This window comes from Arvicanthis niloticus, chromosome 9 (assembly GCF_011762505.2).
Source record: "Arvicanthis niloticus isolate mArvNil1 chromosome 9, mArvNil1.pat.X, whole genome shotgun sequence".
Taxonomy (NCBI): Eukaryota; Metazoa; Chordata; class Mammalia; order Rodentia; family Muridae; genus Arvicanthis; species Arvicanthis niloticus.
In genome coordinates this window covers 67,224,079-67,250,042 of record NC_047666.1, presented here as the reverse complement: position 1 = coordinate 67,250,042, position 25,964 = coordinate 67,224,079, and the positions used below count along the sequence as shown (strand labels likewise).

The following is a 25,964-nucleotide window of genomic DNA, read 5'->3' as shown; positions in this document are numbered from 1 at the left end:
TATATACATATAATCATATGCACAAGCAATAAGCATAAATAAAGTCAGTATAAATGTAGTGTTTTGAATTATTTTTATTGAATTTCCTTGCCTCCCTCCCCCTATGTTCCTCTCCCCTTCCCTTCCCCCATTTCTTCATCCCTTTCTCCTCAGAGACCTAGAGGCCTCCCATGCATATCAACTCCCTCTTGGCATATCAAGTTGGTACATAGTCTTTAAAAAGAACAAGAGGTCAGTTCTAGGTTGAGGAACTAGCAATATAATAGATGCAAATATTCAAAGAACAAGCAGGACAATAAACAGAGTCCCATTAATACTTACATGTAATTTAAACAGTATTTGAAAAAAAAAGGAGTAGGAAGGATAGATAGGGGGTTAATGAGGTGGGGAATGGAGAAAGGGGATAACATCCATACTTTAAATAAATAAAATATTGAATAAAAAAGAACAAGAGGGAAATGAAAGGATGAAAAGATCAAGAGATGCTTTTTAGCCTGTTATTTTGTCCTTTTTGGGACTCATCAGTATGGGGTAGCTAACTCTATAAGATTTCAAATATTTTTTTGAAAACTCAATAATATACATGCTAGCATAAAATTAAGTATTAAATGCTTAAGGAGTTTAACTCACATTTAATGTGAAATAAATCCCATAAAATGGTGAAATGAAAGTGGCATTTGTTTATAAAATGTATTATACTTATAACAGGATAAGTAAGTAATTATAATTATATGTAGGACAGTATAATTGAAAAAAGGAATATTGAAAACTAAAGTAGAGAAACATTTCACCAATGTTCCTTATATTTTAAATTGCAGAGTATAAAGTAAATCTTAATTTTACACACTTTTTAAACTCTTCTGTATGTTGGCTTGAGTTTTGAAAAGCATGTATACTATGGTTCTCCAAAGGACAGGATGCTACAGATGGATTCCCGTCTTTCCTATCATTATTAAGGCATTTCCATACTTTGAGTCCCCACTCATGAACCTGTGACCCTCCTGTTTCAACCCTTACATAGCTGGGATTACAGATGCATGTCACTATCCCAGCCATTTTGCTTTCATTATTAAAGGTCACATGCATGTTGGGGGACTCATTTTTGTGGTCTCATAAAGTCAAAAGAAGGACTTCTCTGCACAAAAACTTTACAACATAAAAGTGGAGCTCGTGAACATTAGTTGTACTTTAGGCTTAAGGTATGAGTGCCAGCATCTATTTTAGACTCATCTATGTTCTTGTAATCCCCTGTATGTGCAGCTCTCCAAGATGGTTTTCACTTGTGATCTTAGGAAATACTCTTAATTTGTTTTGATAGCAATGTGGAGCCATAGGGTAAAGAGTGGCACCCATACATAACAATGTAAGAAGCATCTCTTGTTAAATGTTAGGAAGGAGAAAAAGGAGTTTAGCAGTGGAGGCTATAGCTGTTGAGCTTGCTACAGATCCACCTGCGATTTACATAGACCCTGGCACTTTTGAACTCGTGACTGTTCAGGCATACGTAGTTTTCCACTCCCTGGATGGGAACCCTGAAAAAAACAAAAAACAAAAAACAAACAAAAACAAAAACAAAAAACAAAAAACAAAAAAAACATTAAGTCTGCAGAGCCCAGAACTGCATTAGCTCGGCAATGATGTAATCTCACCAGTCTTCACTGCTTTTTGGTAATATGAACCAAAGAGTCCCTGAGGAATCACCTGCACTAGTTTTATGCCTACTGTCTCACATTCTCAGGGTTTATCTCACATCACTCCTTTTTCATTTGTTTATGGCAAATCCTATAATGTATGTACAAGGCATTAGGCTGGTGCTTGCTGCCATGTTCAAATGAACTGCAGCCACGAGTGACCTCACTGAGGTCAATTTCAATTCTGTTTTGAGACATTTTGCATATGGGAATTCCCACTTCTTAGTAAATCGCTCAAAGGGCTTTAATGAGTGCATGTGACTAAGTCTGTGATGTACCATTCCAGCCAAACAGCTATGCTCAAATCCAAGAACTGTTTTGGTGCTCTGTGATGACAAGACTTTAGAGGAGGTACCAAATGTCCTTAGAGTCTGCTTTCCTGAACAAGTGCAGCCATGCAATAGTGGGCTGCTGAATCTCAGGCTTGCAGTTTCTGCAGTGGCTTTCTGGGGTGTCAGAGCCCCCACTGCCCATCTGAGGGTTCGTCTGTATCCCACACAGGACATTTATCATCAACAAAAAGTTTAGGTTGGAGCTAAAGCAAACAATAGCTGCCCCCAGACACCATCGTTATGGGAAAGATTTTGAGTAAAACCACACTAAGTAAAGGTTTTGGAAATGATGACAAATAAACAGGAAAACATCCAAAGGATATAAGTTTGTGAGTTTCCTGGGGATTGACTCTTGCATGTAAACAACACACTCTCTACCTCTGAGCCACACATCTAGCCCAAGGGTTATTTTGTTTTTCTTTTTTCCCAGTATAGTTGGCTTCACATGGCACCGACTTTCATCTCTCACAGCCACAACACACACATATCACAACACATGAACACAATAGCAGGGAAATTATTGTGAAAACATACAAGTTGTTATACTCAGTGTTGTCTGTCCACTTCCAAGGGTGCTCTGACGACTCTCTGTGCAGGCCGATCCAGTGGTCAAAAATCCCCTTGTATCTCCTTAGAAAATTCTGTCATAAAACACAAAAAGCCAAGAATACATGTGTCTCTTTTTTTTTTCAGATGATCCTGAAGAATCTACACACCACAGCTTCCTCCAGATAACAGGAGGGTGGAACTGAGGGTCACAGACTTTGGAGCAGTAATAGTCACCAGTTCTCAGTGGAGCCACTTGACATCTGTAATTCTAAAGGATCTCATTTGAATTAAAGTACTAAATGTAGTGACCCATTCCTCTGTGACCAGAATAGTTCTGGGTTAACCTCCCATTGCAGTTATGTTGTCGTCTGCTGTATGTAACATGTGCCAGCTTACGGGAAAATGCTCATGACCACCAGGTGTCCCAGTAAAATGACATATCTGACTTCTAGCTGACTATGACCACTACATGAAATAATATTTCTTGAATGTTTCAGGGCTTCAGTCAGAAGTCAAGTACCAGCAAATTACACACACTCACACGACCCCATGTCTCCATGTGCTTAGGATGGGATCCTTCCATATGCTTCATCCGCAACTCTCTATCACAAGGCAATACAATACTCAACAGAACAGAGAGACAAACCAATCCCTGCCCATTTCTTACCAGCTCCTCCTGGTTGTCAATTCGAGCTAGTTGGGCCTCTTGTTCCATGCAGAAGTCCTGGCTGGATGTCCAGTTACTTGAGTATTCAGAAAAATAAAAACATTTATTTCCAACTCCAATCCAGTTGCTGGGGCAAGGAGTATAGATCTTTTTGATTGAGATCTGTTCTGTCTTTCTTACTAAAATGTAGACAATACAATGAATCATCACAAGCATACCTTCTCTCTTTTTGGAATACCCTCCTGAGCTCAGTGTGAGGTGTGAATTTGATTGTAGCTTTCCTAAGTGATCTGAAGGAATCCTCTCCTGAGCATGAAGGGCCTTTATCTAAAGGCCTCCCACCTTGGGCCTGTGTCCCATTCTCTCTCAGGTGCTCACGGACAGTAGGGCCCCCAGGAAGTGCATTTCTATGCTAGCATTACATTCTGTGCTTTAGATGACTGTTTACTACAATAGGGATGCTACAGCAGCAAGCTCTCTGTATGGACACCTATTGGCTGCCAGCCTGATAATTGAGATAGCAGTGAGAACTATGGGTAGGTAGTATATACACTGTGGACATGTTACACTAAAGGATGGTTTCCATACTTAAGAGGACAATGAGAGATTTTATTGCACAATTCTGGACACTGTGGTACTAAAATCCTATAAGTTTATTACTTCAGAAACTTTCCATTTAATACTTTCAAAATGCAGTTGAGCCTGGTAACTAAACCCATGGGTCATGAGGGGAGGCACTGTATCTCACTGGCCATATTACTCTTCTCTGTCCTCACCCTTCCTTGAGGTTCCTCTTTGGATTTTTTCCTTTCCTCATTCTCTGCCTTGAACAGTTCCCCCAAGTGGACCTGAGTCCCCTGCATCTCTGTCTACAGCTTGTTGGATGGGGTCATCCCAGTGATGCTGAGCCTGGCCTCCTGTCCACACCACAGCCTGTGTGTTGCTTCACTGCATCTTCCTGCTGGAACCTAAGTTCCCAGAGAACAGGAACTTCCTGTGTGTTTTCTCTAGAGCCCTTCCCACAGTGCCTGGCTCACAGAGGTCAGTAGTGTAACTGACAGTGTGTATGTGGACAGAATGCTGCAGAATTTGGAGAGTAAGTCACTTACCTGACAAAGCAGCAGAAAGAGCAGCTACAGCTACAGTGAGGACCGTGATCACTCCATAGCAGCAGTAAAGCTTAGCAGGAGACTCAGGGGAGACAACTCTGTGACATTTCGCTTCCAGTTTTTTACCTGAAAAATAGAAATATGAAAACATCAATCTCAAAAATCTTTTAGAGAAAAAGATAACTTTACCCTAGAATCATCTGTAGAATTTATTTATACTTTCCTAGTGCAAATGCCTTCATAGAATGTTGATCTAAAATGAGAACCTTGGCTCTCAGAAGACTAGAGTAAAGGGAAACAGAATGTTGGCCACAGTTGGGCAGGGGTGGCTCATGCCCTTAGCCTTTAATCCCAGCACTTGGGAGGCAGAGGCAGATGGATTTCTGAGTTCAAGGCCAGCCTGGTCTATAGAATGAGTTCCAGGACAGCCAGGGCCACACAGAGAAACCCTGTGCTGAAAAACAAAAAACAAAAACAAACAAACAAACAAAAAAACAAAAAAAGTTTGCCACAGAACATAGAACATTCCAGTTATTAAACTACAGGCCAATAAAAGAGCAATAAACAGAGATAGTGAAGATCATGGAATAAAAGACACAACAAGAGCTGCCCATTCGATGGCTGAGAGGTGAAGAACAATTGTTGCTCCTCTAGAGCACCCGAGTTGAGTTCTCAATCCCAGCTCCTAAAAGGGGGCTCATAACCACCTGTGTAACTCCTGCTCCAGTCAACAAGACAAATAGGATGGTACACTTTTATATTTCCAGTGCTAGGGAGGCAGAAGCTGGAGAGTCAGGAGTACAAGGCTAGCCTTGGCTACATAGAAAGTTTGTACTCAACCTGGACCATGTCCAAAGAAATTAGTCAGTAAATAAATTAATTAATAAAGGCACATAAATGTAATTGAACCCACTGACATACATAAATAATGGGTGAAATATGGAAATGTTTTAACAAGCTTACCAAAATCATGTGAAAAATTAATATTAGTTTAAAATAACAAAAACTCTTAGCAAGTTGGAAATTGAAGGTAAACATTTGTGGATATTGGGCATTTCAAAAAACAAAAATAAGAAAGGTAATTTTATTCATTTAGAATTTCACACCAGCATTTCTTATACAGTTTTATGAGTAAGATTTACAGATAATCCTCTGTGTTTACACCAGTATAATTAAGATACTGTCTTTTTCATTCTGATACATAATTGAGAACTTTGCCAATCATCTTTCTCATGCTGTATACACATGGATCTTCTTCTAAGTTAGAATGTGTCCCATAGCACAGTTTGAACATAACTTTCTTGTCTTTATTTAAAAGCAACATTGGAAATGAGCTCTCAAAAAACCAAAGAAATGAAACATTGCTGGCCTGGTTTTTAGCTTAATTAAAAACTGTTTCAGTGACAAAAGAAGTTCTAGTTTCTAAGGAATGAAATTGTGAAAACGCCTGCAGCTAGTTATACAACAGCTGCACTTTAGACATGAGCTTCACATTAACAACAGGAAATGTTTCTATTGGCTAAATATTTGAAAAAGTTGAGGCAGAGAGAGCAGGAGTTCCAGGGCAGCTTGGGGTAAAGGATGAAACTTTGCCATAGAGTCGATCATCATCATCATCATCATCATCATCATCATCATCATCAGTAATAATAGTAGTAATAATAATCATAATAATTTCAGTTAGAATACTTCGTTTAAATGATAAGCATTAACATTTGTTGTGAATTTTGTATTTTGATAAATATCAATCTTGTATTCTCAAAATCAAATATTCTTTCCCTAAATGAAAAAAAAAAATTAAGGTGAAGAAACAAGAATGAAGAAACAAAGGAAGATAAAGGAATGCAACATAATGAAGCATAGACAGTTTGAAACACAAGAAACACAGCTTTGCTTGTATGAAGAATGAAGTAGAAAATCCCATTACATTCTTTTTCTGTAACTTATCTAGAGCTGAAAATAGAAAGCCTCTGGTCCTGGGTGGGTTCAGCCCCTGAACCCTCTCACTCTACCCCACCCCAGTCCCACCCCATGCTACCTCCTTACAGTTCTTTTTAAATTACCATGGATCTGCAAAACACAAGCCCCAAGCTTCCCAGGCAACTTCTATCACTATGCACATTGTAAAGCCAATGCTTGAATTTCCTTCACTGGGGACACCTAGAGCAAGCATTTCTATAGCAGTTTGATGTAACCCACCAAAGTATAGTTACCAGATCCCTGGGAAGAGTGGACCTGCAAGCTAAGTACAAAGAAAGAAAGAAAGCTGGAGCTGCAGCTCTGGCTCTTAAAAGGTGACTGACTCACTCTGTGTTTCTCTTCCCTGAGAACTATTCAAGTGTTGCCTGCTCCAACAGAGTAACTAGTGAAACAACCTCATAGCTAATCCTGTCTGCTTTCTCCTACTCTGCAGACCCACTGTGACAGGCTCACAGAAGCCCTTCTGTTATTCTTTTGTTCAAGGCTCAACTCTTTTGCTACCCTGTCCCTGGTGAAGCTCCTCTCTGCTCTTACAGTTTGGTTCAAATACTATTAAATACATACCCATTTCTCCCTCCTGCAGGCTGTCTGTGGCATTGAGCATAGGGAGGGAAGCCTCTGTGGCTCTCATCTCAGAGCTGAGAAGCTGAGTTTCAGCTACAGGAGGATTGAAACTTGAAAGCTGAGAGGCAGAATCCTATCAGAGGTCAAAGTATATAACCACCCAGCTTGAGCTCCTCCCCTACATATGAGTAAGAACTTGTTAGTTTGAAACTGAAACACAGTCAATCACTTTGTAAGGAAGGGATTACACTGAGCCTGTCACAATGGGTCTGTAATAAAGTTTACAGCATTAGCTTGGAAAGGATCTGGTCCTGGGTAGGTTCAGCCCCTGAACTCTCACCCTAACCCTACCTCTACCCCACTTACAAACTAATCCGGTAAACAAAGAGCTTTTTAGCAGAGCAATTTCAGGGGCTGCAGGGGGAGATCAGTTTTACTGTCCTGCAGGAATCAATTCAGAAATAAAAGACTTCAACAAAGACAAAATATTATTACCAACCCTTTCCTGTCCATCAGACACAGATCTTCGGGGTAGGTGAGCCTGTGTTGTTACACCTTCTTCTGGCCTCTGCTGCCCTTATATAGACATACATGCAGGCAGAACTCCTATACCCTCTTGACCTAAGTCAAAAGCCTGACAGCTTAAAACAAAGGCATAGAAGGTTTTTAATCTGACTAGTATCATACATACCTGCTCTTCTATGAGCTCACATGACAGCTTCAAGGTCTGATCTCTCTCCCAGCCCCAATGTCTCTACCTACTTCTTGCCTCTCTTCTCTCTCCCAGCTTCCATTCTCTGCTCTCTCCCTTCTCCTTTCTCCAAAAATCCTCTTGCCACCAACTCTCCTCTCCCTTTCAACCCCTAGATCACTAGTAGCCCTTTACTAAAAAAGCCATTCTGAAACTGCTGGTGTAGAGTGAAAAATTATAAAGGCCATTTTATGAAATATGTGTAGATTTCTTTGCCCTTAGACCTGGGCAGAAAAATGCAGGTCCCAGAACGCGGAACTGAAAATAAGATTTCAGGCCTCCCAGGACACTTGCTGGATGAATTACATTCCTCAAGCCCCAAGCAGTAGGCCCATCTATGGGTGGGTCCCAGAACTTGGAACTGAAAATAAGATTTCAGGCCCCCCAGGACACTTGCTGGATGAATTACATTCCTCAAGCCCCAAGCAGTAGGCCCATCTATGGGTGGGAGAGGCCCAAGGCAGGAAGGCATTCCTGACCACAGATAAAAGATGCAAGCCACCTAGGTGGGGCTATAGCCGGAATAAATGAAGATAGTTAATCTGAAGTAGTTGGTAAATGGCAGGATAGGACACAATGGCATGGTAAAAACCACATTTTTGAGAAGAATGCTTGTACTGAGTAATTTCCATGGCTATTAACCTTTTAGGGTGGGTTTCCCTGGAATGTTTCACTATTCTTATGTTATGTATCCTTGGCAACCCCTCACCCCTTCCCCACTCCCCCGGTTTGTGGTTTTGCTCTTTAAAAGACCCCTTACCCATCACTCTGGGCCAAACCTTGCTCTTTGAGAGAGAGCTTGTTGTTTGACTGCCGGCCAACTTCCCTAATAAAGCCTCTGCTAATTGCATCCAGGTATGGTTTCTTGTGATCTTTGGGTGGTCATGATTTCCTGAGACTTGAGGAAGGGTCTCCCGAGTATGGGGGTCTTCACTGGAACAGGGCCAGGAGCCACTCTGGCACAACCTGATGACTGACTTTCCTGTTTGTTTCTGGTTTGTGTTTCATTTCTTCTTTGGAGCACTCAGATTTAGACACATAACCCAATATGACCTTACTGAGGCCACAGGAATTTTCAACCCCTCCCAAAATGGAGGACTCTTCCTCTAACTCCAGAACCCTGAGCCAGAGACTAATAGACTTCTTCCTGCATCAGGGTGAAGACTGGCTCAGTGACCTCTGGTCCTTTCTTATCACAGGCCTGCAGTAGTTCTGGGAAACAGAGAACCCTGGGGAGACTTCTGGCCTGGGTTGAGGAGATATTTCACCAGCATCACATGGACATTTAGGCAGCAAGACTACACTGTGTAATAAAGTAAAGGTGTCACTGTGAGACACAAGTACCCAGCCATTTGTCCTTGTAGAGTAAAAAATTATAAAGACCATTTTGTGAAAAGTATGCAGGCTTTTTCTTTGCCCTTAGACCTGAGCAGAAAGAGTGTAAGTTCCAGAATGCAGAACTGAAAATAAGATTTCAGGCCTTCACTGCCCTGGGGACACATTCCGGGTGGAGGACATTATCCCTGAATCAGAGGACACTTGCTGGATTACATTTCTCAAGCCTCAGGGAGTAGACCCACCTGTTGGGGGGTGGGGGAGCCCAAAGCAGGAAGACACATTCCTGACCACAAAAAGATACAAGTCATCTAGGTGGGGCTTTGACTGGAGAAAGTGAGAAATATTTAACCTAAAATAGTTGGTAATGACAGGGTAGGGCACAGTGACATGGTAAAACTACATTTTTGAGAAAAATGAGTGTGCAGAGTGATTTTCACATGACTCTAAATCATTTAGGGTGAGTTCCTCTGAAATGTTCCACTATTTTTATGTTATGTATCCTTGACAACCCCTCAGCCCCCCTTCTCACTCCCCCGGTTTGTGGTTTACTCCTTTAAAAACCTTCCTCAGACTGACTGGCTTGGTCAAACTCTACTCCTGTGAGAGTGTGCAGTTTGGCTGCTGGCTGCCAGCTTTCTTCCCTAATAAACCTCTGCTGATTGCATCTAGGTATGGTGTCTTGGAGTTTGTGGGTGGTCGAGACTACCCGAGACTTGAGTAAGGGTCTCCCGAGTTTGGGGGTCTTCAGTCCTGACCTACAGAAGGCTCACTGTGGGCACTGACTTGGCTTCATAACAGAGTCAATATTTATTCTGGGCTTGTCATGTGTGCTTCCCACTGGGGGATGTTGACCACAGGGACAGGGAAAAGTGGAAAAACAGCAAAGGCAAAGTCACAGGACTTTCCACTCAAATTTTCCTGTGACAGTGGAAGTACTCTTCAAGTCTGCATTTTAAAAGGCAGGAAGGCAGAGAGCTTTGTGTGATACTATAGTCACCATAATATAATGTCTCCAGGCAGGTCAGAGGTTTATTCTTAAGCTGAAGTTCCCTTAAAGGACCTTTTCTACCATGGTAATGATTTCAAATGTAACCCAGTGCAGCAGTTTCTCCTTGACTCTTAGAAGCTATAGCAAATCAGTGGTGTTGAACACCCACTTTATTCCAGGAAGAAGAAGAAGAGGGAGGAGGAGGAAGAGGAGGAGGAGGAGGAGGAGAAGGAGAAAGGAGAAAGGAGAAGGAGGAGGAGGAGGAGGAGGAGGAGGAGGAAGAAGAAGAAGAAGAAGAAGAAGAAGAAGAAGAAGAAGAAGAAGAAGAAGAAGAAGAAGAAGAAACAGATTTTACTGTATAATAAAAAATTATATTTAATAGTCACATTCATCTATTTGAAACATTGGAGAGTTACACATTTGGTCCATTAAAACATTACTTAGTACTTGAGGGAGCACATCTATGCCACAGCATAAGTGTAGGGGTCATATTGTCATAGGAGTCTGTTTTCTACTGCTGCCTTGGGTTCCTGGGATCCAGATCAGATGGTCAAGCTAATGTGGCAAGAATTTTTAAACCTTGAATCTATCTCCTTTTTAATCTGGTTTAATTCATCATCCTGGTCCATCTCCTTTAAAAAATAAAAATAAAACTGTAACTTACTCATTTATTTTTTTCTTGGTTATAGTTTTAAAGAAAGCTGCCAACTCTTTATAACATATGCAAATATAGGAGTATTTTTTATAACATATTAGTAATTTTTCAACTTCTGAGTAGAAAATACTTTTTCAAAACTAGGACTTTCTAGATCAGCAGTTAGAATTCCCCTGAGTTCTGTTCCTGGAAGCCACACTGTGTAACACATAACTGCCTATAACTCCAGCTGCAGAGGATATGTTGTCTCTGTTCTCTGTGGGTACCCACATATGCATGCACATAAATCTTTAAGAAGGAAAGAAAAAAAGAAAGGAATTAAGGAAGGGAGGGAAGGAGGAAATAAAAAAGATAAAGAAGAAAGACAGAAAGAAAGAAAAGAGAGAAAGAGAGGAAGAGAGACAGAGAGAGGGGGAGGAAGGATGGAAGAAAGAAAAGAAGGAAGGAAAGGAAGAAAGAAAGAAAGAAAGAAAGAAAGAAAGAAAGAAAGAAAGAAAGAAAAGAAGGAAGGAAGGAAATATAGAACTCCTTAGATATTCTAGGTTATCCCCTCCTACTTTACCTCCCTTACTGCCCAACTTCCAACCCACTCCACACCCCCCTCCAAACTCCACATTCAGTCAGAATCCTGGAGTTGTGAAGGTTTAGGGATTTGGTTGTTTGGTTTTATTTTGAGGCAGCATGAGGATTTGAAACAAGCCAGTGTTGCTTCTTTCACCCAAGAATTTTTTGGGTTCTTTGCATTTCATTTCTCTGCAGAACTTGTGGCAAAGAAGAAATGTAAGTATATGCAATGCGTTTCTCTCCAGAAATAAGAAATCTGGATATCTAATTAGCTCTAAATGTCCTTTAGAAGAAAAGAAGGAAGTTGGGGTATGGTGGTGCACATCTTTAATCCTAGCATTTGGGAGGTAGAGTCAGACAGATCTCTGTAAGTTGGAGCCCAATCTGGTCTATAGAAGAAGTTCCAGGACAGTAAAGAAACCTTGTCTAGGAGAGATTGGGGGAGGGATAAGATATAATACCTAGCACAAGTTAGTCCATCTTGGAAGAAAGATATTGTTCTCTGTAGTTTTTATAAGACAGGTTCTCTCACTGAATCTGGACCTCACAGATTAAGTTAGGCTAACTAACCAGCGAGTTCCATGGAGCCACCAGTCTCTCCCTACCTGAAACTGAGTTTCTAGCTCATGTTTCTAGGCCCAGCTTTCTTATGTAGGTTATAAAGCACAGAATTCATATTCTCACACTTATGTGGCAAGCACTTTTCTGAATGATCTTTAGGGAAAGCATATGGAATATGATCTTTGCCTTTTGAATGAAATACTTGTATGCAAAAGCTGTTAGGACCTGTTTCAAGAACTGGCCCCAGTCTCCATTCCTGCTTGACAGTGTAGTGAATGGATTTAACATTTGTTTGAAAAGTGACATCTTATGTGAAGTTCTAGGGTTGTAGTAATAGGGCTGGTTAAAGAATAAAATCCTGGATGAACATGGAGGCACAATACCTGCAATCCCTCACTTGGAAGATAGGGGCTGGAAAACCCAGGACAAACTTAGGCTATGTGAAACACTTAAAAGTCTTAAGAGAAACCCAGAACACAAGATAAAAAAAATATCACTGGACCTTTTTGATCTGCCTATGATAACACTGTTATCATAGAGGGCACAGAGGTTCTTGTGTTCACAGATAAAACTAGGGGAACCAGGAATGTTAAACATGCAGACTTGTCCCTTCAAAGGAAGAGATGTATAAACCTATTTTCTACACAGAATTCTGGTCATGGACATGGTTAATAACCTGGTGATCTCTGTGCTATCTGTGGGGCCACACATGGCTTCCCCAGACTCTTCCTTATCTTGACCATTGTTTCTCAGTTAAAACAACTCATCCTTATGGGAGATGTCACACGTGCTTTACAAATGGGAGCAGAAGTGGTTAATAGACCTCTGTGCTGTATGAATGACCACAACCACACCAGACATTCTCCAATCCCTATATATTCACAGGTAGTCAATATATAAAACCCACCTTCATGAAAGAACTCACAATTACTTTAAAAAGAGTTTCAATGTTGTCATATCTTAAGCTTTATTGTGCATGAAAGGTTGAGTTAATTGACACCAGAAACCTTTTGTCTAAAATTGTGCTGTGTTTAATTAATCTAATTTAAAAATAATCTTCCTGGTGTCAGACTCCAGAAGTATGAACCATCACCAGTTACTGAGTTATGCTGAACTAGACTTTCATGCTTCACATGAATGATTATTCTGCTGCTGATGGTGATTGTAAAGAACCCACACGCAGTTTCCCTAGTAATCAGGATCATAGCAGTTACAATGCATTCATCTTTACTTTTCTTTAAAATAATCTTAACTACATGAGGTATACTATTCAAACAATGCAGCCCAGAGATGACAGGCTTTAAAAAAAACACTGAAAGTATGTGTTTTTATCTTAAATGGTAAGTGGATATTTCTCTGACAACTAAGCCAGAATCCATGTCAAATAAATAAATAAACAAACAAACAAACAAACAAACAAACAGACCAGAAAGTCAATATCAGACTTAATGTTAAATTAACACAGGTGTGAGCTGGGTGTTGGCCATGAAAAATAGGACACATCAATGCTATGGCAAAATAAGGTTATCTTCTCACTGTCAGTCCATGTAAAACAGCTGACATCCATTTTTCCAATATAGTGAAAATTTATCACATAAAATTATAGTATGTCCCATTAGAAATGGATATCAATGAGTTTTCTGAATATACAATTTAGCATGTTACCTTTTGTAGCATTTTAATAATATTTTAAAAATAAGCACTTGACCCTGCTGAGGATATCTTGCAATATCTTCTTCTATTCTCACAGTTTATGCCACCAAAGCTAGCTACTCTAATAAAAATCCTTGAATGAAATGGGGGCTGGAAAGATGGCCAAGCTGTCAAAGGCTAAAGCTCCCAACCAAAAGGAGTAGGTTCAGTTCTCAGCACCCATGCTTGCCTTTCCAGCTTCCTCTTTTCCAAACATCATGGTAGATATCAAATAAACAAACTTATAAACAAGTAAACAAATCAACAAATTAATATGTAAGTCTGTACACCCATGTTGCAGTAAAGATTATCATGTTGGTGTATGTGTTAAATCAGGATTGAAGCAGACTGTCGTTTAATCAGAACAATGAAGGACAGCAGTTCCTACAAAAATAGAGACCAAGTGCCCAGGCTCCTCTCAAGGAGAAGAAAGTTGTATCATTAGTTGTGTTCTTTACTGTCAGGGATGAATGATGACAGCTGGTATTCTGTTACTATGGTTTTTTCTAGGGCAGGATTTCTTATAGTTTTGCTGAGTCAGGAGTTTCTTAGCTCATCTGAGATTTCTTGTTCTAGGTTATTAACTTTCATTCCAGATCCTGAGATCAGATAAAAGGAAGCAGGCAATTTATCCTCTCATTGGTGCTTTTTGTGAGAGAAGAATAATGGAGTGGGGCAGGTTGGCTCTGTCCCAGGGTCTAAGGATTCATAGGTCAGATTGAATTTATAAAAGTTGATAACCTATGAATTCTCCATAAGCTGGGAGTCACTAGTAGCTACATCTTGCCCTCTTGCTATCCTATCCAAAAAACAAAAACAAAAACAAAACAACAAAACAACAACAACAAAACACCTATCTCTCTCCTGCTTCCTCTCTTGCCCTATCCAACCCAGAAGTCCCTCCTACTTGCCCAGTGATTGGCTCCTTTGTTCATTAGGAGATGGTTCACAAGTCACCTGAGTATGTGACTCACTCCTCATTCACAGCCCCTCCCAGAATAGTGGAATTAGCATCAAAATCTGAGCAACCTCGGGGCTTACCAGGGCTTATCCACAACAAGGGTGTTTGGGGACAGTGGAAGAAAAAACTCAAAGTCCATGATGGGTGCAAGCTGACAGACAGCTCTGTAGTCTGCTCAAGACAGCTGTCTAGTTAGATTCCTATTCAAGATAGTTCTTTGCTTGAGACAGCTATTTGCCAGAGATAGACCTCTATATAGCTCTTGGGTTTTCCAACCAAAAACAGAAATCCTGCTAGAAAAATTATAAAAGAGATATGTCATCTCTCTAAGCAGCTCTCTCTAAGTAGCTTTGTCTTGCAGACCAAAGCCCAGTCTTTTATTTACATATTAATTCAGTCATTTACTCCAGGTTCCCTTTTGATTATCCCACAAATCATAATTTTATGACCTTAGCTTCTTGATTCTTTTAAAAGGACTTAAACTCACTCTGTCCTAGGCTAGCCTTGAACTAAAAAATCTGCCTGCTTTGTAAGTACAAACAATAAGCTTAGCTGGGTGGGATCTTGCCCTGAGATGACTACTCTCTAAACCTCTTTATCTCCTTCCTTAACATCTTTCTGACAAGCTAGTTCATCAGTGCAGCTGCCTCTGTTCTTTTAGGTTCGTGAAGCCCTCTTACAATTCTTATTGCACCATATATTTTACATAGTTGAGAAATCTTGTTTATATATTTTTGATCTCATATTTTCAAAGTTCTTTCCCACAGGCTTAAGGGATGTCCTGAAAGTCCCAACATCACAAAGGTACATTTACATTTCCCAGAATTGTACTGGCTATGATTATCATAGAGTCATTTCCCTTGGCAGAGAGGACATTCCTCTGAAGGAGGAGCATAAAGAAAAATGTATTCATTATTATACAAATTAGCTTTACACCTACAGCAACACTCATGTAGGTCCACATCCTGCTCCAGGGACAGGAACTTTGTCACAACATCTCTGCTGTAGTCATTCAGGACCTGGCACTGTATACATGCATATATATGTATATACATAGTGTATACACACAGTATATACACACTGTATATATATACTATATACACACAGTATATACACACTGTATATACATACAATTTATACATACTGTACAAGCTTGATGTGGCTGCTATGCCTTCAGTAGCCTATGTCTTATTACCATTGTGCTGCAATCATAGCAGGAAGGCAATATAAGTAACAAACTTATGTTATCTAGAGGTAAGAAGTACATTCTTCCCTGCCTTGATAGATTGAAACCCTTATAAAAATGTGCACCCAAATAAATCTTTTCCCTAGTTGTTTCTGACAGCTATTTTGTCACAGCAATGAATTGGATAAGTAATGCATTATCTTATGGCATTTTTCATTAAGATGCTGAAAACTTTTTCTGGTTCCCAATCTTAATGGGAGAGGTTTGTGTTACTTACCATGGTATATGGTGCTACTGTGGGTATTTCATGGATGTTCTTTATCAAGTCAAAGTCACTTCCAGACTCTGTTCTTAGTTTTCATCTGTTAATTTGGTTGTGTTATTTATCTTTTTAGACAACTAGTGTGTTAAACTGCATTAACTGATTTCATTTTTGCAGTTTTATGTTTTTAATGACCCATAATGATACATGTGATGTGATATCATGTTCCAATACATGTATACAATGGGTAATGATTATATTAGGTTCCTATTCTATTACCCCATACATTCATTGTTTCTTCATCATAAGAACACTCAAAATCTTCCAGCTACATTGAACTTGCCTACCTGGGAGAAATCCCACTTAATCTTATCCACTTCGTCTTGCTATATAATATGTGGATGCATGGTGGGACTGAATTTGTGGTACTTTGCTAAGGCCTTTGTATGTATGCATTAGGGTAATGGTCTGTTTTAACCTGGAGTGAGTTTTAACACCTCAGTTAACCTAGACAATTCTTCACAGGTACGTCTTTCTATCTTTGGTCATTCTAGATTCTGTCAGGTTGAAAGTCATGGTTAATCATCTCAGTTGGAAAGATGGATCTCTTTCCCATGTTGCACAGACACTAAATGGCAGGGATATCTGTCATCCAAATGGATGTCAACCTCTAATCCATGCACCACTCTGCAGAGCAATTTCCTGACAGTAACAAAGGAAGCAGTTTATTTTCCTTTAGCTACAGTCTAGGCTATCAGATTCCCAACACTCTTCAGGAGCTATGAAGATTTTACGAGGCAAAAACTCATTTTGTAGAAAAGTGGCCATTTGTAAAATCAACTTCTTAAAATGCCCAGATATTTACAGGAATTCATAAGAATGGGATTGATAAGGTGAAAGCGACCAAAGATTTACAGAGCAAAGTCATTCTAGTGAGAAGGCTAGGCTAATTCCATGACAGGCTTAAATTGGCAGCTAAAAATACTAGGCCTAAATCTCTGCTTCTAAAAACTGAGCAATTCCAGGCAAGTCCAGGCCTCAGAAGGTTCCCTGCCACCTGACCTGAGGCAAGGACAATGGGTCAGCAGCAATTTCCAGACTTGCTCAACTACTTCCTCAGCAACAGTTTCCAGACCTCCCCAGCAAGTTTCCAGCACTCACACCCAGGTAATAGAATGTCCTTAAAGATACACTCAACACATTAGCATAGAAGTCACCTACCCTGGAATTCTGGGCTTAAATCCTGCTTTGACTAGCTGCCTGCTTATAAACAGGTATAGATAGAAGTGTGAATTAATTGTTTTTAAGTTGGGATAAATATATATTGCTCTAATACACCACACAGGATACTCAAAATCTGTCTAATGTGGGCACCACAGGAATCTTGGGTTATTATCCTGATTGGCAAAATAGGAAAGGCCTAAGAATAGGAACATACAGTATTTTAGTTTACTTCATTTGTTTTGAATTATTTTAATTTCAAAATGGGTGTGATTTTGAGTTTTGTGGTTATATTGTTCCTCTTGGAGAAAGGTCAATATGAAGGTTTTTCTGGTTACTGGCTCAAGTAAATGCAGATTTGGGAGATAGGTTACGTCTTTGCATTTTTAGAAAAGGTGATTGGTGACTATACACCTTCCAGAGTAATATGGATCAGATTTGATAGAGGGAGACTCCCCACCCCCAGAGGACTAGATTCCAGAGAATCAAGCAAAAAAGTTATCTTGATGATACTAAAATTTTGTTTTGAGATTTGTATATTACAGAATATATAGCCTTAATGAGTCTCATCTTCAAACACGCTGAACTGACCTGCTTGAACTCCTGATGACTGGAACTTTCAGCTGGATCCAGTCAGGACACAGACATCAGAGACTAATACAGTCACAGCTGGCCTTCTTCAGGCTAACAAAATCCCCCATTTTCCCTACCTTCTCCCCCTACTTCAAAAATATCTCAAAGCTCATATTCAGCTTGAAGAAGTCATGAAGAGTTGTCATACCAGTTCCCTGGGCATTGGGGCTGAAGGTGGTTATTCTAAGTTTGTCTTTATAGAAAGTATAGAAATGGTCATAATTGGAACAGGGAGAAAATGGCTAGAATTTATTGTATAGCCATAATCTCATTTGGTAGAAATCTTTATAATTGTTACTAGGTCGAAGTCATAGTTTCTTATTTTGGTACAGAATTTATTCTGGTACAGAATCAAGATTTTTTTGGTATAAATTCCTTCTATTGATACAAAATTTTATAAGTGCAAGGCTTACACCCAGTCCTTCTATAAATGCCATTATAAACTGATCTGAGATGTTTAAGCCTGTGAGTTAAGGGCCAAATAGCAAATTCATGGTTCTGAGTTTATTGTTAGGGTGTTGTCAAGATATTTAATTAGAAATAGCTGACAGTAGTTAACAGAGAACAGTCCAGATTACTTTATATAGATAGTTGGTTTTTCAAAAACCTCAGAAATCTACAGAATTTGACATTTAATATTATTTATTCGCTTGTTGAAATAAATCTGCTCCCAACAGCTTCCCATTTATGGATTAAAAGAAGCCACTGAGCATCTTACCTTTAGGTGAGGCTGTACATTGTGGCTAGGTGACTACTGGGCAGAAATTGCCAATCTTTCCTGAGGACATGTACTGTTCTTGAAAGGACACAATTTACAGGTTAGGACAGCTTAGGTCTGACAAGACAGAATAGGCTAGTCCTTAATGATTCCTGTTTTTCAAAGGTCTGTCAGATGATCCTGCACTAAAAGGCTGAAGACTGATGCTCTAACTTCCTGACTTACTGGGGCTGTATAAGTAAACTGCCATCTCTACAACTTGTCTCAGTTCTGCAAGGTGTAGTAAGCTTCCTTTATCTTCAGATAATGTTGGTCGTTCTCAGATTTCTGGCATGGTTGAAAGACTACTTATAGTTTCATAGCCAACCCAGGGTATTTACATTGAGAGAAGAGATTTGAGAGGTTGGTTTTCAGATGGCATACAATCTAAAGCCAGGATAAAAGTCAGGTATAGAATTATAAGTCTTTTAAGTTAGAATGCAAGACAGTGTTCCATTATATTGACAAAAGTGATGGACTGTGTGTTAGATCTTGTACTTTATAAATTACAAAATGGTAATAATTGTGTTCAATTTATATATGAGATAAGAGTCTTTTAAGTGGACAGAAATGGAGAAGCGTTGGGGATGGTGTTAGTATTGTTTGTATTTTGATGTTAATTCTGCTGTCCTGGGAGGGGCTGTGGACAAGGAGTAAGTCATGTACTCAGGTGACTTGTGAACCATCCCCTAATGAATAAAAGAGACAATAACTAGGAAAGTAGGAGGGACTTCCAGAGAGGAAGAAGAGGGGGGGCATCATTTTTGAATTGGATAACAATAGGGCAAGAGGTAGCTACTAGTGTCTCCTGGCTTATTTGGTGAATCTGCCAGGATTGGCCACCAGAGGATTTAGATTTAATGTCTTACAAGATTAGGATTCTAGTTGTTTTGCCCAGCTATTGAGTTATCATTGTTTCTGAACTAAGTTTGTGTGGTGTTTTCCTTCAAGCTGCAGTTTGGCTGGATTCAAGAGAGAAAGGTATGGCAGCAAAGAGTGGGTTTGCCAGATGTGCAGCCAAAGGCTGTGGGGGTTTTAAAGCAGGGGGCTGGTGTGGTAGCAACCCAACAGTGGGAACTTAGTGAGCTGGGTGGAGAGATTTTGGAACTCTAAGTCAGAGACTCCATGACATAAGAACTGGCTGGCGAGATTGCCATAATTGAGAGTAGCTGGGTGTAGCATGGGAAATTGGTGCATCTAAAAAGTGCAGAGTACACTTGTTAAGTCCAATTGAGAACTTCTGAGATAAAGATTAGAGGGGGTCATAACTACCGTAAGATCTCGCTTAACTACAAGGACTGTTTCCAGCACTCCTAGTACACTGACTGAGCCTGGAGTCAGTGCTACACTTCATTTTACACACACACACACACACACACACACACACACACACACACACAGAGAGAGAGAGAGAGAGAGAGAGAGAGAGAGTTTTCTATTTTAACTTAGCCCATGATGTATCTGGTAGTTATAACTTTCAGAATTTGATGTATGTCAGTATAAACAACTTTTTCAATGAAATGGAGTTCCTTGTATTCTCACCTTTTTTTTTTAAAGGAATGAATTATTGCTTCTCTTTGACATAAGTGGGCTGTCAGTTTCTCTCCTTTTGTAATGTGGGTCCATTACTGACCTAGTGTTCATGGGACACAGCACTGGCAATTAATGAGTCACATCTTAAGCTAGATGTCATGATAATATCTCATCACTGCTTCTCAGGGCAGTGCCCAGCTTAAAACATTGAATAACTTATCACTACAATTTTATAGTTAGTCATTTAAACTCACTGCTGAATGCAAGTAATAAAAACTACAGGCACTAAAATGGCAAATAAGAAGTACTGCAGTATAACATGACATATACTGTGTCTATAGAAGTTATGGAAGTACCATGATATAACATTGTGGGAGTTCTGTGATCACCACAGCCAGTGGTGTATGATCTGCCAGAGGTAACAGGCAGTTAGGTTCAGCATGACTAAGCAGCAGGTGTTGGTTCAAAAAGGTTCAAAGCAGGTGTTGGAGTCTGACCCCAACTGGTGTCTTTTAGGCATTTTGAAGTACAACAATTTGGTAAAAACTTCTCTGGTAAAAACTAACCCAATCCTTTGTACACAATATAACTTAAGACTTGACTTCTTTGTAATTATATGTTATATCTTCCATAAAGATAAGTTTTATGGCTTGAGAAGCTCACTACACTTGTCTGGGAGATGATTCAGTGGAATCTCAGCCATATAGATATTGTAAGAGTTACCAGAGTAGTAACCATGTATAATCTCTCAGATTACACATCTCTTCTTTAAAGGAACAACCCTTTGTGTTTAACATTCCTGTTTCATCTAGTGCTTATCTGTGAGCACAGACCCTCCATGTCTCCTACATAACATGGCATACACTATATCTACCACACTGCACAGCCTAAACACTGTGTTTGATATCTCTGCCTTCTTTGGTAATTCTATCAACAATGGGTGGCTTATGTTTATTAAACAGCAGAATGTACTAATTTTTGAAATGTGGTCATCAAGTATCATATCTTCATCTATTTAAATTTCTCCTAAACAATTAAAAATATGGGTTTCATATGGGAAACAATGGTAGTTTTGTTTATAAAGATAGTGAGAAACATTAGCTGGCTCTTCCATTTCTAATTTAATTAAAAAACCTCTTTTGCTCTCATTTAATTTCTAACAGTTCCATGTCTTGCCATCTTATGAATGATTTCTAGATTTATTTATTAGAACCAAGCATGGTACCATTTTAAGCAAAGATTTCTTACTGCTTTTTGTTTTGCTTTGTTCTGTTTCTGAGATTGCTTTTCCTGTAGCATAGGCTAGACCCAAACTTACTCTTAACTAATTAAGGATTAAGGATACCCTTGAACTTTTGGTCTCTTTGTCTGCTCTTCCTAAATACTAGACTCACAGCTGTATCCCACCATACATAGCTATGGTTTCTTAATTTCTACAAATATAGATTATTCCTGGTTATGTTGGTTTCCTGTTGTTTGTATGTATTTCCTGGTATAAATGATAGCATGCTTTGAGTTACAGGTTAAAATATTAGATAAGATATGCTTAAAAATATTTTTTAATTTTCATAGTATGGCCCAGAATTGCCTGTGTATCCATTTTCACTCTTTTTTTTTTTTTTTTTTTTTTTTTTTTTTTTTTTTTTTTTTTTTTTTTTTTGTCATCATCTTTGGTGCCTGAACTGTATTATTGAGAATGCAAACACAACAAAACGGTAGACCAGCTTTAGGATGCTGACAAATAATCATTAAGAAAGCTAAATTATGTTAAAATGTTCTTGAGGAAAAACCACTAGAAATTAAGTGAAGCAGAGAGAATAGAAATACTCCTAAGAGATAAGAGACAGATTTTCTCAGCCTTATGGTCCCTTCATATCTGAAGACCTCTAACGCGCCCCCCTGAGCCTTGCATCCATGGGAGAGAAAACACGAGACGAAGAGATCAGGTAGTTACTGCAAAACGAGGCTTTAATCTGTCTCACACACGTGGGAAAACGCAGAGAGGCGCGGAAGGGGAGAGCTGTGGAAGGGGTCTGGCTTAAGTACAGTCTAGAGTGACGTATTCACTTCTGATTGGCTGTTCGCTCACCACCCAATATTATGCCTCGGGATTGGCAGTGACTTTGGCACGCCTTTCTGCCTAGCAACTGCACAGATAATTGTTTACTGCTGGGAAAACACGAGGCCAGCGCCATCTTGGAAAATGCAAATGTGTAGCCACTGAAACAGCGGCTCACTACAAAGACCCAGTTCATTGCTGACTAAAATTTTTCATACATAAAAAATTGTAACTATTAAACACATATAGATTTCCCCATCATATTCTCTAGAGAAATACTTATAACAGCTATTTGTATGGCACTGAGATCATCTTAGACTCTGTGGCTAATCTGGAGATTATCTAAAGAACACAGAGATATGCATATAGGTCTTGTGCAAATACCATATTTTATAGAAGTTATAATCTTATATGTGGCAGTTCTGCATGCAGTCTTTTGTGAGCAGTGAACAATGCTATGTGGTCTGAGGTGACAAAAAGCTGTCATGCAAGAAAATAGTGCATTGATTTTAAGAAACAGGACCATGGACTGTGATTCCTGCTGTGTAAGACATGTGTTGCTGGACAAGAAGGCAAAAGTGGACACACACACACACACATACACACACACCCCAAAACCTCCAAGGCCTCAAAGACACACTGAATATAAGTACAATGTATTTATATTAGCCCTGAACTTCTTCTGAACACTGATGTGACACAGAGTGACTAAGCCCAGTTAACAAACACATATTTCTCATTTTATGTATGTGTATTATTTTATGTTTCTCTCTTTTTCTCACTCTTTTCCACCCTTGAAATTCTAAGTGTTTTGTAAAACCCTTATAAGTCACTATGTTTATGCCTTTTACTAAAGGCTAGTATTCAAAACCTTTATATTTCAAAATGATCACAATATAATGTAACATAATGTGGTATAATACAATATTGGGGACAATATGTTTAACCTCCATAAACCATAAGTTTCTTCATCTGTAAAACGACTGGAAAATATCTGCTTCATAAACTTTTAGGATCTATGAAACAATTCTTATAAATTTAAAAACATGCTGTCTACTACAAAGAACCATTCAGTACACAGTAATGCTTCCTCATTTGCCTTCCCCCTCCCAAGTGATGCTTTTTTTTGTAAAACTGAAAGTAAAAGCTTATTTAAGTGATTTTAGAACCCACTATTCCTTCTCGCTAAGATATAAGGAACTGCATAGGCATCCTGCCCTGTATGAGCTGTTCTGGAAGAGATTAGACTGAAGGGAACAGCCATTGATCACTGAAGAGGCCATGTGAGCTTTAGTCATGTGGAAGTAACTACTTCAGGCATTTTGGGTATCCACAGAATGGTAAGTCATCTCCATTGTCCAGAATTTTCAATGGTTTACCTCTCAAGCTGTTCTGAACCTATGGAATGTCTTCCAAATCCCTTTTCACCTGTCACCATTCCTCCTGATTTGATCTCCACAATACACTGGGCATGTGTGTTCCCCTACAACACCACAGGCATGTTTTCCCTTTGAATTTGCAGGTCCAGCTTCCTAGAAGATTCATCTCTCAAATATTTTTTCTTGACCCCCTGGACCTTTCATGGCAGGACTCCAACATCATCTCTCAGAAGGCCTGCCTCGATGACTCTGTGTGCTGCTGTTTCTAATGTCAAACATCATTCCATTTCAATGTTTTCCTTGCTGTTATTCAACATCACACAATCTCTGATGCAGGTGTTTAATGATTGCACATATACACATTCATAGAAACTCTATAAGGAAAAGATGTTGACATTTGTTTAAACCTGGATCTTATCATTTTGAAAAATACTGAAACAAAGTGGGGTGGTTATATCTGAATGAGTGAATGAATGAATGAATGAATGACATTTGTAGATATTTTTTCCCTTCTATCATCTAAGAAAACATTTTTTCGTTTGGTCAAAAAGCAGGTCACTGTTCATGTTTCTCCTTCTCTGCTTGTACCAGGATATAGAATGAACAAACTATTGCAGCAAGTTTGCAGTGTCTCTAATAACATTCTGCTGCTCATATTTTCAAATCATCATTCTTCAGGGTTTTTTTTTAACAAAAGCTGAATAGAAGAAGCCTGTTCAAGTTTCATAAATATTACTTGAATATAAAGCAATATGTAAGCTTTATCTCTCTGAAGCTGAAGATATCTGCAGGCAAGCTGTCCTACACCATCAACACCAACAGAACCATTGCTTAAAAGCAAAATTTTCTAATTAATTAGTCTGTCTATGTGAGTGTGTGTGTGAGAGACAGAGACAGAGAGACAGAGACAGACAGAGAGACAGAGACAAGGACAGAGTGTGTGTGTTTTATAGTACAGATGTGTGTCTGTGTGTGACAGAGTACTGTGTATGTGGCTGCAAGTGTGTACATGTGTGTATAAGTGTGTTTTGTGCCTGTAGGTGTGTGTCTGTATGTAATTTTAAGTATGGAATTTAGGGGTGTGTGTGTCTCTCTCTCTCTCTCTGTGTGTGTGTGTGTGTGTGTGTGTATGTGTGTGTATTGTTGTCTGCATCTGTTTGACTGCAGGTTATGCATACCACAGTAGGTGTAGAGATCAGAGAACAACTTCAGAAAGTGATTCTCTTTCCAGCAAAAACAGTGGGAATTGTCAGTGTTCTTACTTCCATTTCCATAAGCCCCCGCCCCTACTTTTATTCCAGTTTTCAGGTTTATGCAGCAAATACTTTTATCTAATGAGTCATCTCACCATCCGAAAGTAATTGCTTACAACTTTAAAAAAAAAAAAAAAAAAAAAGAAACAAAAAAACAAAAAACAAAAACAAAACCAGGAAGGCTTAAATCTAGAATGTATGCAAATTCCAAAAGAATAAATAAAGCCACTTACCTGGGTGGAGAGATGGAGATGATGCTTGCTTATACCCTGGAGACCTAAATGTCTTCACATTGCTGTAGACTCTTGATGTGTCCATTGTATACAGGAAATGGGAACTGTGAACAGTGACAAATTCTAAGTTCTGAGAAGCAAAATTAAAAAAAGGAAGTCTGCTGTAGATACTCTGTTGTCTGTGGCCACACCCACCCACACTTGCAGCTCAGGGTTTCTCTGTAGTTATTGTGGTTTCCATTATGCCCACACAATTTAAATAACTTTATCTTTGAAACAGAAGATGTAACACGTGATCTACTCTGGATGGTTTGATTTTTTTCTTCTTTAACCATCTGCTTTGAGTCACTCTTTCAAGGCCCAGGGTAAACAAAGCACTCAGTCTTGAACTAAATTTTGAGGATCCTGTCCAACCACACTTCCAGAATCATTCTGTGCCATGTTGTGAAAATTAAACTATGAGAAAGTCCCTGGTGCCATTTTATAAGAATGGAAGCTCTAACATCCTCCTGAAACATCCAAGCCACAAAAGAAGCTGTGATATGTGGAAATAACATGAATGTGGTTTAAAAACAAAACAAACAGAAAAATCATGACAGACAACAGGAAAAGCAATGAGGAGGGAGCCACATGTGCCTCTCAGCATTGTCCTGAAGGTCCACACAGATGTGGAATGTTCACCTGAGTTAAGGACTTCATCTCTCAGAGCTACAAAGTGTTGAGGATTGAGTGAATGGATGTGCTAACTCCTCCAAGGATTTTCAGGCCTAGAGCCTTAGAGCAAGGACTAAAAATACCCCCAAGTCAGGCACTCTCATATCACAAATGAAAATAAAGAAGAAAAGCAAAGGTTTCCTTAAAGACAATTTCTGGGGGCAGAGTGGAATTAAACCAGGTGCTCACAGTTACCTGGTAATGGCAGCAGTCTGCTGGCTGTGAGTTCTAGCAGACAGGGAACGTGTACAGACAACATGGGGCTCACACTCATTTCCCATGACCTTGATGATTAAATCACGAGAGGAGCCTGTATGTGTGTGTCTCACAGC

The 25,964-nt window shown here is 39.3% G+C and overlaps 2 protein-coding genes and 1 non-coding gene across 5 annotated transcripts in view; all 3 read right to left on the bottom strand.

Annotated features, from left to right (window-relative positions):
- The window catches only part of LOC117714819 (killer cell lectin-like receptor subfamily B member 1F), a 525,987-nt gene that overhangs the window by 33,794 nt on the left and 466,229 nt on the right, over positions 1 to 25,964 (bottom strand). The window lies entirely within an intron of this gene.
- LOC117714809 (C-type lectin domain family 2 member D11-like) lies at positions 55 to 25,045 on the bottom strand. Of its 2 annotated transcripts, none has more exons than XM_076940643.1 (5): positions 24,919 to 25,045; positions 4,349 to 4,474; positions 3,240 to 3,418; positions 2,558 to 2,664; positions 55 to 1,532 (listed from the first exon to the last, which is right to left on the bottom strand). In XM_076940643.1, the coding sequence occupies exons 1-5, from the start codon at positions 25,001 to 25,003 to the stop codon at positions 1,409 to 1,411; spliced, it is 621 nt and encodes a 206-aa protein (XP_076796758.1). In that variant the 5' UTR covers positions 25,004 to 25,045; the 3' UTR covers positions 55 to 1,408. The 2 variants fall into 2 exon arrangements, with proteins under 2 accessions (XP_076796758.1, XP_034367375.1); XM_034511484.2 differs by lacking the exon at positions 24,919 to 25,045 and adding an exon at positions 6,893 to 7,047.
- Positions 14,665 to 14,726, bottom strand: LOC117715919 (U7 small nuclear RNA). Its single transcript, XR_004607701.1, has one exon. It is a non-coding gene; the product is annotated as a U7 small nuclear RNA (small nuclear RNA).